Raw genomic sequence first — 15,616 nt, 5'->3', positions numbered from 1 at the left:
ACTTGATTTCTATATGAGATGCAAAGATATTTGAATATTCCCTTAAAGTTCTTAACCTCGAACACTGTAAAGAAGTTGGAAATATAATTTTCCTCTTCTCAATCGACCATTTGAATCCGTTTATACTTTTCTTGCTCTTACTGGATTTCAGGTTGACCAAGAACAATTTTACCCCTCCCTCCCCAAACAAGGCTTTTTAAAAAAAATTTTTTAACTGTAATAAACTGTTTACAATCTTTTTTTTTTTTTTTTTAGATACTCATCTACCTCAAGGCTTACAGTGATGAAGAACGTCGTAAGTTGGCCATCATCACAGGCCTCTTCTTGGCAAATGGTTTGTGCTCAGCCAAAATTCTTACCAGTCTTTTTGAACAGCATGTCGCCAAGGAAGGCTTGTCTCTCGACTTTGCGACAATCATGTTTAGAACATGGCTGAATGAAAAAGATATCAATAGTGTTTGTGGGACAATGAAGCGCTCTCAGGTGGAGAACAGATTACTAGTAAGTCATTTGAATCTTTTTTTTCTATTGAATTTTTTATTGATTTAAAAACTTGACTTATTGAACAGTAATAATGATGCAGGTTTATAACTGAATATTTAAGATGATGTTTGATAATTTGGATTAGTTTGTAAGGACCCATGGTACAATGGATAAAAGTGCTAAGTGTTCAGTTCCAATATTCTGGAGGCTGACAATAGATGCTGGTAATATAATTGTTCAAGATTTCTATCTAGTCATACTGAAGCAGCACTTACCCTAGACGGGTTGAACCGACTTCCTCTAAAGGAGGAAGTTTCATGGGAATATTAAGTTCACACTTTGGTGACTTAGCAAGAATTGGTGTGTCAACATGATTGTCATATCCAATCATCTTTAATGAAAAAAGTTTAAACGAAATAAAACGTCTCATTCAAAATTTTGTACGGATTCCAATGAGACCAAGTGTTAATGAAAATCCGAGTTTACATCGGCTAAAACATGAGGATGATATCCAAGATAAGAACAGTAATCCAAATGATGTTTTTATAAACAATGTTTATTAATCTCTTTGCCAGATATTTATTTAGAGAGTACATTCATCAAAAATGCAGATTTGTCAATTCCCTGTTTTTATTTCTTTTGATCTGTTCAACCCGATATACATTACCTATCCACCCCTACTATATAGAATTTAATTTCCGAAGTAACTGACAGTTTCATGTTCATGTGACTATCTAAGTTTTATTCTGTCTACACTGATTGTCTCAAATTAGCTATGTATCTTTTTTTTTTTTTTTTTTATCACTCACGCACTAACTATCCAGGTTTATGTTGCTTTCGTTTGCTAAAACTTAAATTGGTTCAATAGTTTTGCTTTTATAAATTCAACTTGACTGTAGATGCAAATTTGCTATTATATTATTAAAGGGTGATAATTCCTTTTTGAGTGTTATACTCTTAATTAAATTTGTTATTCATCGCTAGTTTCGTGTGTGTGTGTGTGTGTGTGCGCGCATTTATAAAATATCTATATGGTATAATCATGTTGACACACTGGTTCTCGTCTGATCACCAAAGTTAAGCAACGTTAAGCCTGGCTAGTATCAGATGGGCGACCATTTGGAAATTCTAAGTGTTGTATGTACTCTCTGCTTATCTCGGCATTGTTTCCAGTCATCCTGAACCTCCACTTGCCACTGGTATTTAAAAACATTGACTCTGGAGAGGTGTTGTTGGAGATTGCATAACTCCTGCCACAAAAAATGTTGTGCGTAGGCATCCTTACAGTGGGTAAGCCACCATATAGAATAGCTATGCCAAATAAGTTGGTGAATATTACTTTTGAAATAATGAAAATCCTGTTCAGTTCTTTAAATTTCTCTTCTGCAGGAATTGTTCCCGCTCAATAAAAGGAGTCAGGAAGCTTTTCTCATCCATTTCCAGGATGCTGGTCTTTCACAAGTGGCTGCTTTACAGGTATGCACGGAAAAAAAAATATTTAAAACTCTTTAAAATAAAATGCGTTCAAAAAGGGAAAGTGAATACTCTGTTAAGTGTTGCTAATCTATATAGCTGTGAAAGTGTCTGTCTGTGTGTGTACATTTCCCTACGCAATAACTCTGTCAATTTTAAGTCTACCGACTCAAAATTTGATATACAGTGTTGGTTCATTATTAAACGAGCTAAACTCAAATCTAATTTATTTTTTAGCGTGTCCAACAGACTGCGGAAGTGAAGAAAGAGTTGCAAAGGGATTTGACCATGATGATCAAGGATAATGAATGTATAAAAGAGGTAAAGTTTCTCATTTTGTTGGCATTTTTTCTTGTTGCATTCGAGGTAGTCTTCATTTTAGAAGTGTTTGCATTGCTTGTGGAGTGAATCTGGTGATTTATAACCCAAAACCGACAGTAAAACCAATTGATCATTGATTTTTGGTTTGGAATATCTAAGATGTGCATTTTTTTTTTTTTTTTTTTTTTTTTTTTTTTTTTTCCTACTATTAAAGATGATTGGTATTTGATTATTTTTCGTAAATTATTAATGATTGTGAAATTAAGCAAGACTCAACTTTATAGGTATGTTAGATATATGAGCAAGCTTTTTCTAAAGTTATTTTTGGTATTCTACATTATTGGATTTTTATATAATTATTAATAAATCCATATAAAATGTAATTTCATGTGGAGATGAATGTTTAAAAAAAAAGTTATTTCCTCTTTTCAGATGATTTCTCACTTGAAAGAATTTGTGACTAAACATAAACTCTCTGAACCAGAAATGGTTGTTTTGGTAAGTTGGAACTTTTTTCTTTCTAATATTTTGAGCCCCATGATGTGCATAGTACTAGGATTTATACCGGTGTGAAGCCATGTATATTCTCTCTCTCAACAAGTCTTAACCAACACTTTTTTTTTCCTTCATCTTCTCTTTTTGTTCTGGCCATGTTGTCTTCTCTCACATTGTCGATTGTTGAAGGTGTAAGCACTGGTTTACAAGTAAAAAAATAAATCAAAAACAAATTTAATTCATTCTGTAAATTTTCGTATTCTGTGTGAGAGACCAGCACTGAAGTCGGTTATCCAAAGCTGAAAACTATAAAACTGGTTCTGACTTCTAAATTTATTGACTCTAAAATCTGAAATGGACTCTTGTGTGTTAGTCACTGCCACACTTGATCATAACAAACCAACTATTTCCACCCTAACTGGAATGGCTTGACTACAAGGTGTCTTCCTACCTTGGGAATTCAAAAAGGTTTTGGGGCCTTATTACTAATCTTAGATTTTTTTTTTTTTAAACAAATCACTTCCTATTGTTTGAGGGGGGAGGTCCATGATCTCACCCTGGAATCTATGGGCGACATACAATCAAAGAGGGATCTCTAAACCTCTACATGCTTTAGCCTGAATAAAATCGCTACGGAAACAACCGTCCAATTCCTCTGATTTGGCTTTGTGGCTTCTCCAACTTCCAGGTATGGAGACTGTAATAAAAGGGCTGAGGGCTATCCCAGAAGTATCTTGTTTAGAGATGAAGTGTATTTTCCAGTGGTTTATTTCTATTTAAAACCATAATTTTGACGCATCTCGTGTATTGCAATTGTGACCATTTCTGTATTTGCTATTTCAGATCTGGAATACCGTGATGGGGACTGTTGAATGGAACAAAAAAGAGGAACTTGTAGCCGAACAAGCTTTTAAGCACCTGCGTACCTACAGTGTCTTGTTTTCTTCCACTGCTAAAACGGACAAGTCTGAGTTGGCTCTTATGCTCAGAATTCAAGAATACTGCTACGAAAACATGAATTTTATGAAGGTGTTCCCAAAGATCATTTTACTCTTCTATAAAGGTAAGTTCACAACGGGCAGAAATAACTGAAATTATTAACGTTTTGTTTTCTTAAAAATCTCAAAATGTGTATACAAATAAAATTTAGCATTTCAAAAAAAAAAAAAAAAAAAACTCCTACAAATAAGTTAAATGAGTTTTTAATTTTTTTTTATTTCCTATTTTCTCTTCCTTTTGCCTTCATTTTTCTTTTAAAAACTGAAATGCTAATTTTGCTGTGAAAGTTAAAACCTCGTACGATTCTTAATGGAGCTTTCTGTGTCTCAATTTCCAATCTTGCTTGAAATTGGTTAGTGGTGTAGAAAAATGTCGACTGAATTCATCTGATTAACCTATTTGTCTCCCCACACTTTTTTTTTTTTTTTTTTTTTTTCTCGGTTAGTTATCAAAAGTGATTGCATTGTGAATGGTTGTTATCAAATGATTTAGCGATAATCGAGGGGGGGGGTATTTACTTATCTAGCAAAATGTGTCCAAACATTTCTGGGAAAGTTAAGAAAACTATGAATCTGACTCCCTTTCCTTTCTGGTCCTGGATATGACCTTGAACTATATCTGATGGTGAGGCCCCAGCTTGCGGGCTTTGGGGAGTGTAGAGCCACACCTTAATTGCCGTTGCTCTCAGGTCCACTCTGACCGTTCTCTGCTTCTCCTACTCATAATCTTTCCTGTCAAAGGGTCCCAACTATGGGTTAAATAGAAACTGATTTGAAAAAAAAAAAACAACAAATATATTCTATTAAAAAATTTTTTTCTTCAAAATCACTGGATTCGGCATTAAATAACTTGAAAAGGGTTGATATGCCGCAAAACAAAAACAACCAACCCTTCCCTTTCCCCAGAAGTAAATTTACTGGAAACGCTCTTTTTGTCCAAAATGTTAACCACTTAGCTATAATAATTTCTTTTAAAAATTTGAAACTGTTAATGTATTCACTGCTTGCCATGGAGCGATATTCCCTGCCATGCAGGCTGTTCTTGATGCACAACCTGGGAACTATAGTGAATTGATTGCTTTTATGAGTGTCTTTCCATCGCCTTTTCTTAGTGGAAACTCCTTGAGCCACCTCGACTATCAAGAAAACCAATGAAACTTTCTTGTATTTTGTATGTTTTGAAAGTATGGCATAATCATCATCTAACATTGGTTCTTGTTAGATCATCAAAATTAAGCAATGTGGAGCTTGGTCAGTATTAGATGGGTGACTATTTAGGTATACGGCACTGTATGTTAAATTGCAATGCGAGGGGGGGTATATGTGGCATTTATGAATTTAATATTCCTTGTAAACTGTTCCTTTGAAGAAAGCTGGCATAACCTAATCAGATATTACTGGTTTATTTAGGCCCCCCACCCCGACCATATTTGTTTGTCAATGGTTAAAAATTATTTATGGTTACAACTGAATGAATTTAGGGAAAGCTTTTAATGTTAAACTGCTGTCATTTAATAGATTTAAGACTAATTGTAAATGTTGCTAATTGTATCACAATCTTGCTAAATAATCATCAAATTAGATTGAAATCATTTCAAATGCAAAGATCTTTTTAATTTATTTATTTATTTATTTTTTTTATTATTTATTTATTTATTTTATTATTTTTTTTTTTTTTTTTTTTTTTTTTTTTTATTTATTTATTTTTATTTTATTTTTTTTTTTATCTTTTATTTATTTATTTTTTTTATTTATTTTTTTTTTTTTTTTATTTATTTTTATTTATTTTTTTTTTTTATTTATTTTTTTTTTATTTATTTATTTATTTTTTTTTTTTTAGTAAAACTTGAAAAAAAATGTTTACTCAACACTTATCATTTGTACTTTTTGTGTTTGCTTGCAGCCGACGTTCTGTCTGAAGATTGTATCTTGAAATGGTACACGGACAGCCACTCTGCCAAAGGGAAAAGTGTCTTCCTGAATCAAATGAAACAATTTGTTGAATGGTTGAGACATGCTGAAGAAGGTAAACAAAACTTACGATTGTCATAAATTCAGTTCATGCCCTTTTTAGATTTTCTCGTCCCACATTTAGAGCTAGAGGTTGTAAAATATATTAGACTAGAGTAAATATATGGTTCCAAGAGGTAACGGTATGAAAAAGACACTAGATTCATGGACCATGTCTACAGAAAAAGCACAATAGAGCTGATTAGTTTGACGGAAAAGATTGTGAGTAGGAGAAGCAGAGAACTACTGCGAGAAACATACGTTGAAATCTGAATACCTGGGCAACATAAAAATGAGCAACCATGAATTCCTTGATGAAGCGGCATAGCCATCAATGCTGCTACCAAGCAGTACACCACTTGATGAAGATGAAATATATGGTTATAGTAGTATTAACTTCCATTAGAACTGAAGAGATTAGAGTTACAAAATGTAGCAGGATATTTTGTCATCGGCAAGAAGTTGCCAGACACATAGCACAAATCTTTTTTTCCAAACTGCAAGAGAGAGCAACTGGTTTTTATCATCGCTCTCCTATTGTCTCAGTGGTTATTGTCTAACTTGAACAATAAGAGCTCGAAATTTTGTTAAAATTAAAGGAGGGTGAACCTGTAAATTCACCTTGTCCGTTTGTCTGTCCGCACTTTTCTCGACTACTCCTTTAGAATTTTTTTGAAATTTTGCACAAACATTAAACATGATGAGTAAAAAAAAAAAAGTACCAGAACGGATTTTCCGGGAAAACTTCAGTTGCCTGCCTAGGGGTGTCTTTCAGGTTAAAATGGCTAAAATTAAAAAAAAATTTTTTATGCTTGTTAAAAAAAAAAAAAAAAAATTGATGCCTTGGATTTTTATAAAACTCTCTGAAAAGTTCTGATTTCTATATAATTTTGTTTGTCTCTACTTCGCAATAACTTTTGAGTGTGCCCCAGGGGCTCTTTTAGGGCTAATAAAAACGCTCCATTTTTAGGACTATTTTACCATATTTGTCCAAAATTTTCTGTGTATGTCTATTTAAGTTTTGCATGGTGCTGAACTCAAATTTAAATATGTTAAGACCTTGGGGACTTTTTGGGCTAAATGGTGGTAGGGGCTTAGTGATGGACTTAGTCTTTTTTTTTTTTTTTTTTTTTTTGCATGGTGCAAAACTTTAAGGCCTAAAACTGCACTGTTTGTTCAATGCTGAACTTAGTCATTTTTTTATGCCTCATTCACTGTGCACTCACAGGGACCATGCATGCTTTACGTTTTTTTTTTGTTTTTTTTTTGTTATTTTTATTTTATTTTATTTTTTTTTTTTAAATCCATACCAATCGGGCATATTCTTTTCTTACTAAAGTATAAGGTGCTACATTTATAAGAGAGACAATCTGAGTAAATCAGCAAAATGTATATAGTTCAATTTCTAGATATGTCCATTGTTTCAAGTTTTCTAATAAAAAAATTTCTAGATATGTCCATTGTTTCAAGTTTTCTAATAAAAAAATTTCTAGATATGTCCATTGTTTCAAGTTTTCTAATAAAAAAATTTCTAGATATGTCCATTGTTTCAAGTTTTCTAATAAAAAAAATTTTCAATTTTCTCTTCCATTTTCTAATTTTTTCTTTTTTCATTGTTTTTTTTTTTTTTTGTTTTTTAGAATCTGAAGATGAAGAAGATTAAAGATATTTTACAGGCCGGATCCTCCTCTTCTGCCTCCAGCCAGTCTCCTCTCCATCGCCCTCTTCCTCCTTGCTACAACAACAAATACTACAGCTGCAACTTTTTCAACAACATTGAAAACTGCCAAAGAATTTTTACCGACAATATTTCTTCTGTCACATTTAAACAAAAAAAAAAAAAAAAAAAGGAGGGAGTCTTATTTTGTACTGGACTTTCATAAACGAAACAAAAATGGCTCTTCAACCAGCTGACAAGGGGCTCAGTTTGAATCAAAACAAATGTGCCCTCTTCTGCAATAAAAACAAATGGATTATAAAAAAGTAATTAAAAAAAAAAAAATCCCTAATTTGGAGAAATAAAGTCTTTTACTCACCAACCTTTTTACTAACATTTTTTTCACCTTTTATTTTGTTTTTCAATCATTGTGACTTTTTTTTTTGTCTGTCCAAATTCTTTTGGCATTTTTCAGTAAACTCTAAACAATCTGTCTTTTTATTTTTTAATCTATAATTTCCTCACTGTCAGCCTATTAGTTGCTATAGGCACCAGCATCTCTCAAATTGTTGTACGACTCATTTAGGTAAAAGGAACGAGAAAAAATGAAAGTTCTACATGAATGAAATTAAAGCTTTTTTTTTTTTTTTTTCTCTTTAAAAAAAAAAAATAAAATTGACTAAATTTAAAATGACAATTTGTGATTTGTCCCCTTTTCTCTTTTCAACATAATTGTTTGATTGTATACAATATCTGGGAGGAAGGAAGTTCCATGGATATGCCCTGTGCAGATGCAATCCTACCCGCTAAAATCAAAATTTAATCTAATTGAATGAAATTGTTGACAAAATAATTTTTTTTTTTTTTTTTTTTTTTTTTTTTTTTTTTTTTTTTTTTTTTGCTTTCTCCGGTTGTAGTTAGAACTGTTTACATCATACCTACATAACTTGTGAAAATCTTTGGGTGTCTACTAATCAACAACATTGTGTTTGACGTTTCTGAATTTTTTAGATTAGTATTGATTATTTGGATTCATCGGACTACTGTTCTCATCTAGTGATTTTCACGACGTTTCAATCAATGTGACCTCCGACCTTCTTCAGGTGTATCTTATCGAACTCAGAACTTTGAGCGGAACCCTTCACGAGGGTAGCGACAAGATACACCTGAAGAAGGTCAGATGTCCCATCAACCGAAACATTGTGAAAATGACACTCAAGATGAGAACAGTAGTCGAATGAATCTAAATAATACATCGTGTTTGGTTAAAAGAAAAATTCTGCTTGGATGATAAATTTGGTTTTTGAAATCTTACCAGTAGTTGGTTAGCACGATTATGATTGGTATGGTCCTTTTGCCAACATGTAGCAGTCACTTGTCCTTCATCCTCAATTTTTTTTATCATCGCAATGAACATTGTTTAATATCATCAGTTAGAAAGGCAATGAGTATCTTTGCAGTAAACATTTCTGCATACATAATACCACTTCTCTTTTGGCGCTGTCCAAAAAGCAACCACTTCATGGTTCAGCAAAAAAATGGGAATCTGCTGATTCATCACATATTGTCACTGGCAACTTTCTTTGACAAGTCTTCCACATAATCCTGAATTGGTAATGGAATTTTCCACATGTAGAAAATTTCATCCTTAGCATTATTTTTACATATCCAAAATCGTATAGTTACACTTGGAGATGTAAAATGTTCCATGTTGAAAAATTGTATTTATTTTAATTTCGAGTCAATAATTCTATTAATTCTAAGAAATGAAATAATCATTTGTGCAAGTGAAATGAATCCACTTCGCTTAAACGTGTACATTTGTAATTAACAATGTATTAATTACATTACCAGAAGAGAATTTATGTTCATCCACGATTTGAAATGTAAATCCTCATTTTCATATGAACAGTAAACTTAAATATCTTTTGAGTTTGTCATAGAAATATCAACTGTTTCTATTGGTAAAAAGTAAGATTGTGCAGTGTGAATATTTGTCATGAATAATGGTAAATTATTGTAATGATACCAAATTTGGTTTATGAAGGAGTACTTTATTTTTATTTTTTTGCCAGCTACATAAACCTTTCAAGCAGTCTGGTTTACGCTTACCCTACTTTTTTTCTTTTCTTCTCTCTGCCCCCCCCCCCCATCCCCAAATATATACTCTAGACAACAAAATTAGGGTTTTACTATTTAGGCCCAAATTGCTGTTGCAATTGTTTATTCTTGTCATATTTGAGCAACCGATTTAAATTTAGACAGATCTGGTGGAGATCGTTTGTTTTACAGTAACAGTAAAACCAGACATAAGTATTTTTACTGATTTTTGTATCAGAAGTATTTTTTTTTTTTTTTTTTTTTTTTTGTACACATTGTGGCATGTACTGAATGGATTTTAGAAATTGACTTTCAAACTGATTTCTTTGAAGCTAGGTTCTCCTATGTTTTCCCTGGCCTGACCCTGCCGTCTCAACTGTTCTACAAATGCAAGAACTCAATTCTTTCAACATGGTCATACTATGTTTACTCTTCTGCATACATCTCTATATACTTCCGAGATTTCATCTGACTCTAAAGTCATCAAGCTTAAACTTGATTTTAAGACATGTTATGCATCATATTCTCATGTTGCATGCTGAAAAAAAATGTGTCCTCAACACTGACATTTTTTTCCGTAAATCTTCACATTGCATACATGTGCCTCATAGATTCTTCCCTTAGTCAATAGTGGTAATTCATTGCTAGTTAATAATGACAGGGTTATTCTATTCACTCCTAACTTTTGCAATCACACTAGCACCAATGTTATTACCAAGGTTATAAACTTTCTCTACCGCTTCAGGTTCACATGTAATTTTTCCATCTGTTATCATCGCCATTGTTGAACCAGTTTGTGTTCAAAGAGTGTTAACTCTCAAACTACGAGTAATTATATTGCACTTCTCGTCTACCCAACATTTACAATTACTATAAAAGATGGACTTGCACCTTGCTACCTGACTGCAAACTAAGCATAGGAACTTTCTTCGAAGTGACTAGCCCAGGGGTTTGGAGGTGTATGTTGAGCCCCCCCCCCCCCCCAAAAAAAGTGGTAGTAAATAGGCAGGCTCAAACCTGTGACGAATGTTCAAATTAAGGCTAGTCAATCGAATAGGGATGACTTTGAAAATATCTGTGAAAAAAAGTGACCCCCACTTCCTGTAGAAAAGTGCCCAGTTGAGGGTGAAAGAATTAATGTTTAGCCACTTTTTCCACATTTGTCGTCCGAAAGGTCAAACTTCAAAACGATACCGATCTCGTGAAAATCTTTGCCTCTGTCAAGTTTTAGGCATACATACATTTAAAGAGACAGGTGAGATTTATATAGATTTACAATACAATCACTGATTATTACTTTAATCTTGGTAACATTCACTCTTGGGCCTTTGCTTTTCATAGCAATTCCAACGTTTAAACTTAAAAAGTAGACTTTCTATTGAAACAGTGGCTATGTCCCTTGCCCTAGAGCCAATACTCAGGGACACTGAGAAACTGATGAAAAAAAAAAAAATGATTGAAAGTAGGTTGAGTAGACAGCAGGTATTGGCTTAGAAAGCCATTTTCTGCTTATCAATCTTTCTTGAGACAAATGACCAGATGTCTAGGATTTGAAGTTTGAGTAGTCAGTTGTTGAAGGTAGTTTGGCAGATCAACCAAATGACGGTGATGAGCTCGACTCATTATCTCAATTGTGTTTTAACTGATATATTTGATTAACTGATTTATACACTGTCTTGGAGTTTGTTTCTCTGGTAAGTTTGCGTTGTTTTGTTTTTGTATTCATGTAAACCATTGGCTGCCAATTGCCATGATGATGCATCCAGAACTGATGATGAGAAAGTAATCATGGCATACAAATGTTATGGGTCAACGATTGTCAGTAGGATCTGCATGGTTCTACACGTTATCGATTAGACTTGATTGATTATAAGAAGCTGAAGAATATTTGGTTTGGAAATTGTGTAATCAGTAGGGCATGGGAGGTGTATTTGTTAATAATCCATTATTTATTTTTATTTTTTTTTAAGATCAAGATGATTGATGCTGTGTGCTTTGGACTTTTGCTTGTCCATAATTATTATGAACCTATTTGAGGGGATATTTTCAGATATTCCATAGCTAATAAGGAGCGATTTTTTGCCTTTGACATATCAAGAGCTATCGCCATAGAAACTAAATTGCTGTCAAAAGATTCGCTGATTCTGTGATATCACAGTCAGCTGTATATCTTGCTGGATGAAATCCACATTGCTTGTCAGTAAGATTGGTTGACAACTTCTGGATTTATTACAGACTAGCGAGGGGTACCCGGCGTTGCCCGGGTGTTTGTAGGTGTATGTGAAAAAAAAAACAGGTGCCCGTGAAAAAAAAACGAAGCGTTGACGCGCAGTTGGAAAATAGTAAAGTGGGGGGGGGGAAACTGTGCGTTTTTGATTGACGTGACGGCGATAGGTATTCAGCAGATAGCATTTTGTGCGGGACAGTTTTTAATGAGGTCAATAAATCGCTTTGTTTGTTTTTAAAAACCCGCTCCCTGTTTATTAGGGGGAGCGTCTCGTCTCGAAATGAAAGCTGAAAGCTACTGTCTGATGTGACAAAGTCGACATTGTCCAAATGTTACTTAGCTCTCTAGAGACCACTGGCTTTCGGCCAGTAATTAGTCGAGTTTCACTTTTTGTTTATACCGAAACCCGAATGTAACGCGTGCCGATGTGGGGAAATGTGGAATAATTAACGTTTGAAAGTCAATAAAATTAAATAGACAGGCGAGCTCCGTGGTTAAGTGTGAGATATTACAATTTATAGATGATATAAGAAGTTGCGAAGCGAGCGAGCGCTTCTCTGAAAGAAGCCTTTTGTGGACATCGAGAAGAAGCATACATACATTTTTGCTTTTATATATATAGACTAGCAGTTCAGGCCGGCTTTGCTCAAACCTTATGTACTGTTCATAACTTGCCCTACATGTGAATACACTTCATGTAAGATTTCAAATATTTAGACACAAAATTTGTCTGAGTAATTTCATAGACCGCAAAGGTCAATTTTTTTTTTCAAACTTTGACCCCTTAGCAGTTATTTTGGTCTCAAATTAAAATACAAAGTTTTACCCACGTCCAAGTTACCTACATCTAAAATTTAAGTCTTTAGACCCAAAATTGGCAAAGGAATTTGATAGAATCTGCAATGGTCAACTCTTTCAACTTTGACCTTTTGGAAGCTAAATTTTTGCCCCAAAACTGATTAAAATGCTTGCCACATGCCTGAATACCCGTTATGTAAAAATTTCAAATGTTTAGGCCCAAAATGGGCTGAGTTGTTTGCTAGACATTGCAAAGGTCAAATCTTTTGAACTTTGACCCCTTGGCAGTTCAAATTTTCGACCCAAACTGATTAAAAAGCTTGCACTATCTCTAAATACCCTTTATGTAAAATTTCAAATGTTTAGACCAGAAATTGGCTGACTTATTTATTAGTGACCGCAGTGGTCAAATTTTTTTTTTTTTAATTTTGACCCCTCCCCCCAACATTTATTTTTTTAGGCTCAAATCAAATGAAAAAGTTTGATCCATGTCGAAGTAACCTTCATTTAAAATTTCAAGGTTTAGACCCAAAATTGGCGGAGGAGTTTGGTAGAGTTTTCAAAGGTCAAATCATTGAACTTTGGTCCCTTGACAGCCAAATTTCTGGCAAAAAAACGATTAAAAAGATTTTCCCAAACCTAAATACTCCTTATATCAAATCTCGAGTCTGTAGACTGAAAATTGACAGAGTTATTTAGTAGGGAATGTACACACACACATTTTCACTTTTATAGATATATAGATTCAAGCAACTTACTCGTAGTGCACAGGAGGTCGATCAATCTGTAATACTTGCATGAGATTTGAACTCGAGTAATAAAGTGATTTGGCAAGAGAACAGTTCCGTTTGGCAAAGTTAGAAAAAGGCATGACAGCGATTAAAGGATAAAATGTGTATATTAATAATATAGAAGTCTTCGCAAAACTAATTGTATTTATGGCTTTAAGAAATTCAACTGTAATAAGAGTTCATTATCGCCTAAGAAAATAGACGGTTCTCTGAATATTCAGATTCAGCTTGTATTGAAATGTACTTTTTAATTGGACTTCTTATGAGCAGAAATAAAGGGAAATAACAAAATAGTTATCTCCCCTGACTAGACGACTGACATAAAGACAACAGACCTAAGATGGCAGACAGGCATTACAAATAATAATCGTTTCTTTTTATCATTAATAAATAGTTTCATGTTCATACAGTGTTGTTGCTAGTTATAAGAATCAGCAAAAAGTGACATTATCTTCACGAACGCAACAGGATTTGATCACATTAAAAAAAGAGGAAATATAAAGGTTTGTTTTTTTTTTTTCATTCCATCATTCAAAATTAAGTTTCAGAATTTTATTTTTTTAACCTCAGTCATCAAGCGGTGCCAAGAGGAAGCTGAGGGTTCGGTCCTTTTTGCCTTTGTAGGGCGGGAAGCCTACACTTCGTGCCCTGTCAGCTCCTTCCTGTTTGGTGGGGCTCATGACTCATCATCATTACTGTCTTACAGCAATTCTCACAGGAGTGAGAGGGTGTATCAATGCCGGTTTTGTTTTCTTCAGACCGAGTTTAGCCAGCCCTAAAGGAGGGTCACTAACATTGTTTCTCTGTTAAAGTTTGGCGTTAAATATATAGAAAGTTCCAGGTATTTCTCCTTTAGAGAAATATGTTTTTTGAAGCTTCACTAACTATTACTAAACTTTCAATATCATTTCATTTCACATTATTTACAAGGCAAAAAGGCGTTAACAACTGGGAAATTATTCGATTCAAGAAGACCAGCAGAAAAAACGTGTTTTTTTAGGATTTTTCTGTAAGAGACAAAATTTTAATTCGCCGACCATTCAGACAAGATGAAGATGTGCCGGTTATTGGCTGTCTCCATGCAGTTTCAGGAAAAGAAATTCCCTCTTCAAATTCAAGGAACTTCAAAGAAGAGACAGTTTTGAAAGATAATTTAGCCCAGAGTGATAAGAGAAAGAACTCTTCATAGGACATTTTTATTTTAAAAGAAAAAATATTACGACAAGAAGGTCCCAGAATATTGAGAGAGCGTATCTCAAAGAAAAAGACTGAAAGAAGAAAACAGTTTTAAGACCTTTTATATGTTTGCATGTATCTTGCCTTTTCATGTTTTTATGTCTAGTAAAATTGTTCTTTTATTTTAAAATAGCCTGGGTGCCCGGCGTTGCCCGGGTGTTTGGAGGTGTGTTGAGCAAAAAAAAAAAAAAAAAAAAAAAGTTGTAGTAGGCAGGCAGGCTCGAATTCGTACTGCGAAGGAAGAAAAGAATGTGACAAAAAAATGTGACATCTTTGCCGTTGCATCAGTCACCAAACCGGAAATGGCGATGGTTTAAATTAAGGCTAGTCAGTCGAACAGAGGACATGATTTTCAAAGATATTTGAAAAAAAAAAACAAACCTTCTTGTAGAAAAGTGTCCAGTTGAGGGTGAAGGAATTAATGTTTTTAGCCAATTTTTCGATATTGGTCGTCCGAAGGGTCGCGCTTCAAAACGATACCAATCTCGTGAAAATCCGTCGCCTCTGCCAAAAGTTTTAGGCAGACATACATACATACACTTAAACAGACCGGTGAGATTTATATTATAGATAGCCTAACAAATATTTCCTCGTTTTTCCTATTATTTGTTGATGATAAATTTAACTCTGTCGTTCCAGTCGATAAAGCTAATTCTGGAATAGTTTCTCAATTATAGACCCTTTTTTTTTTTTACATATGTTTCTATTTTTATTTTCGTAATTGTTACTTTAAGGTTAATTTTTTGACCCTTGCTTTGGGCAATAAAAGAAATCAGCCTTTTATTTCTTTTTAATAAAACTTGGGCTAAATGAATTTTGGGAGTCTAGTTTTATTTGCTCCTTTTTTTATTTTGCTCCCCTTTTTTTCTATTTACGACACTTTGTTTTCATTAGTTCCCCTATTTTTTTTATATATTTGTTACACTATAAAACATATTTTGGTAAACCCCCCCCCCCCCCCCGCCCAATTATGTTACAAGTGTTTGCTTATTGGTCAAGGAGAATCGTCTTGGTCAATCAAATAGTT

General features: G+C 33.7%; 1 protein-coding gene across 2 annotated transcripts in view; it reads left to right on the top strand.

The window, feature by feature from the left end:
• LOC145258311 (eIF5-mimic protein 2-like) overlaps window positions 1–8,134 on the top strand; it is a 36,078-nt gene extending 27,944 nt beyond the window's left edge. For both annotated transcript variants that reach the window (XM_080116362.1, XM_080116361.1), the window contains exons 7-13: window positions 256–501; window positions 1,873–1,959; window positions 2,194–2,277; window positions 2,710–2,775; window positions 3,616–3,835; window positions 5,674–5,796; window positions 7,421–8,134. In XM_080116362.1, coding sequence (XP_079972488.1) covers window positions 256–501; window positions 1,873–1,959; window positions 2,194–2,277; window positions 2,710–2,775; window positions 3,616–3,835; window positions 5,674–5,796; window positions 7,421–7,443 — 849 coding nt within the window. In that variant the 3' untranslated portion in view covers window positions 7,444–8,134. The remainder of the gene's footprint in view (window positions 1–255; window positions 502–1,872; window positions 1,960–2,193; window positions 2,278–2,709; window positions 2,776–3,615; window positions 3,836–5,673; window positions 5,797–7,420) is intronic.
• The last annotated feature ends 7,482 nt before the right edge of the window (window positions 8,135–15,616 follow it).

This window comes from Euprymna scolopes, chromosome 33 (genome assembly GCF_053919585.1).
Source record: "Euprymna scolopes isolate OS-2025 chromosome 33, ASM5391958v1, whole genome shotgun sequence".
NCBI classification, from domain to species: Eukaryota; Metazoa; Mollusca; class Cephalopoda; order Sepiida; family Sepiolidae; genus Euprymna; species Euprymna scolopes.
The sequence above is the reverse complement of the archived record's forward strand: the minus strand, read 5'-3'. Positions and strand labels throughout refer to the sequence as shown.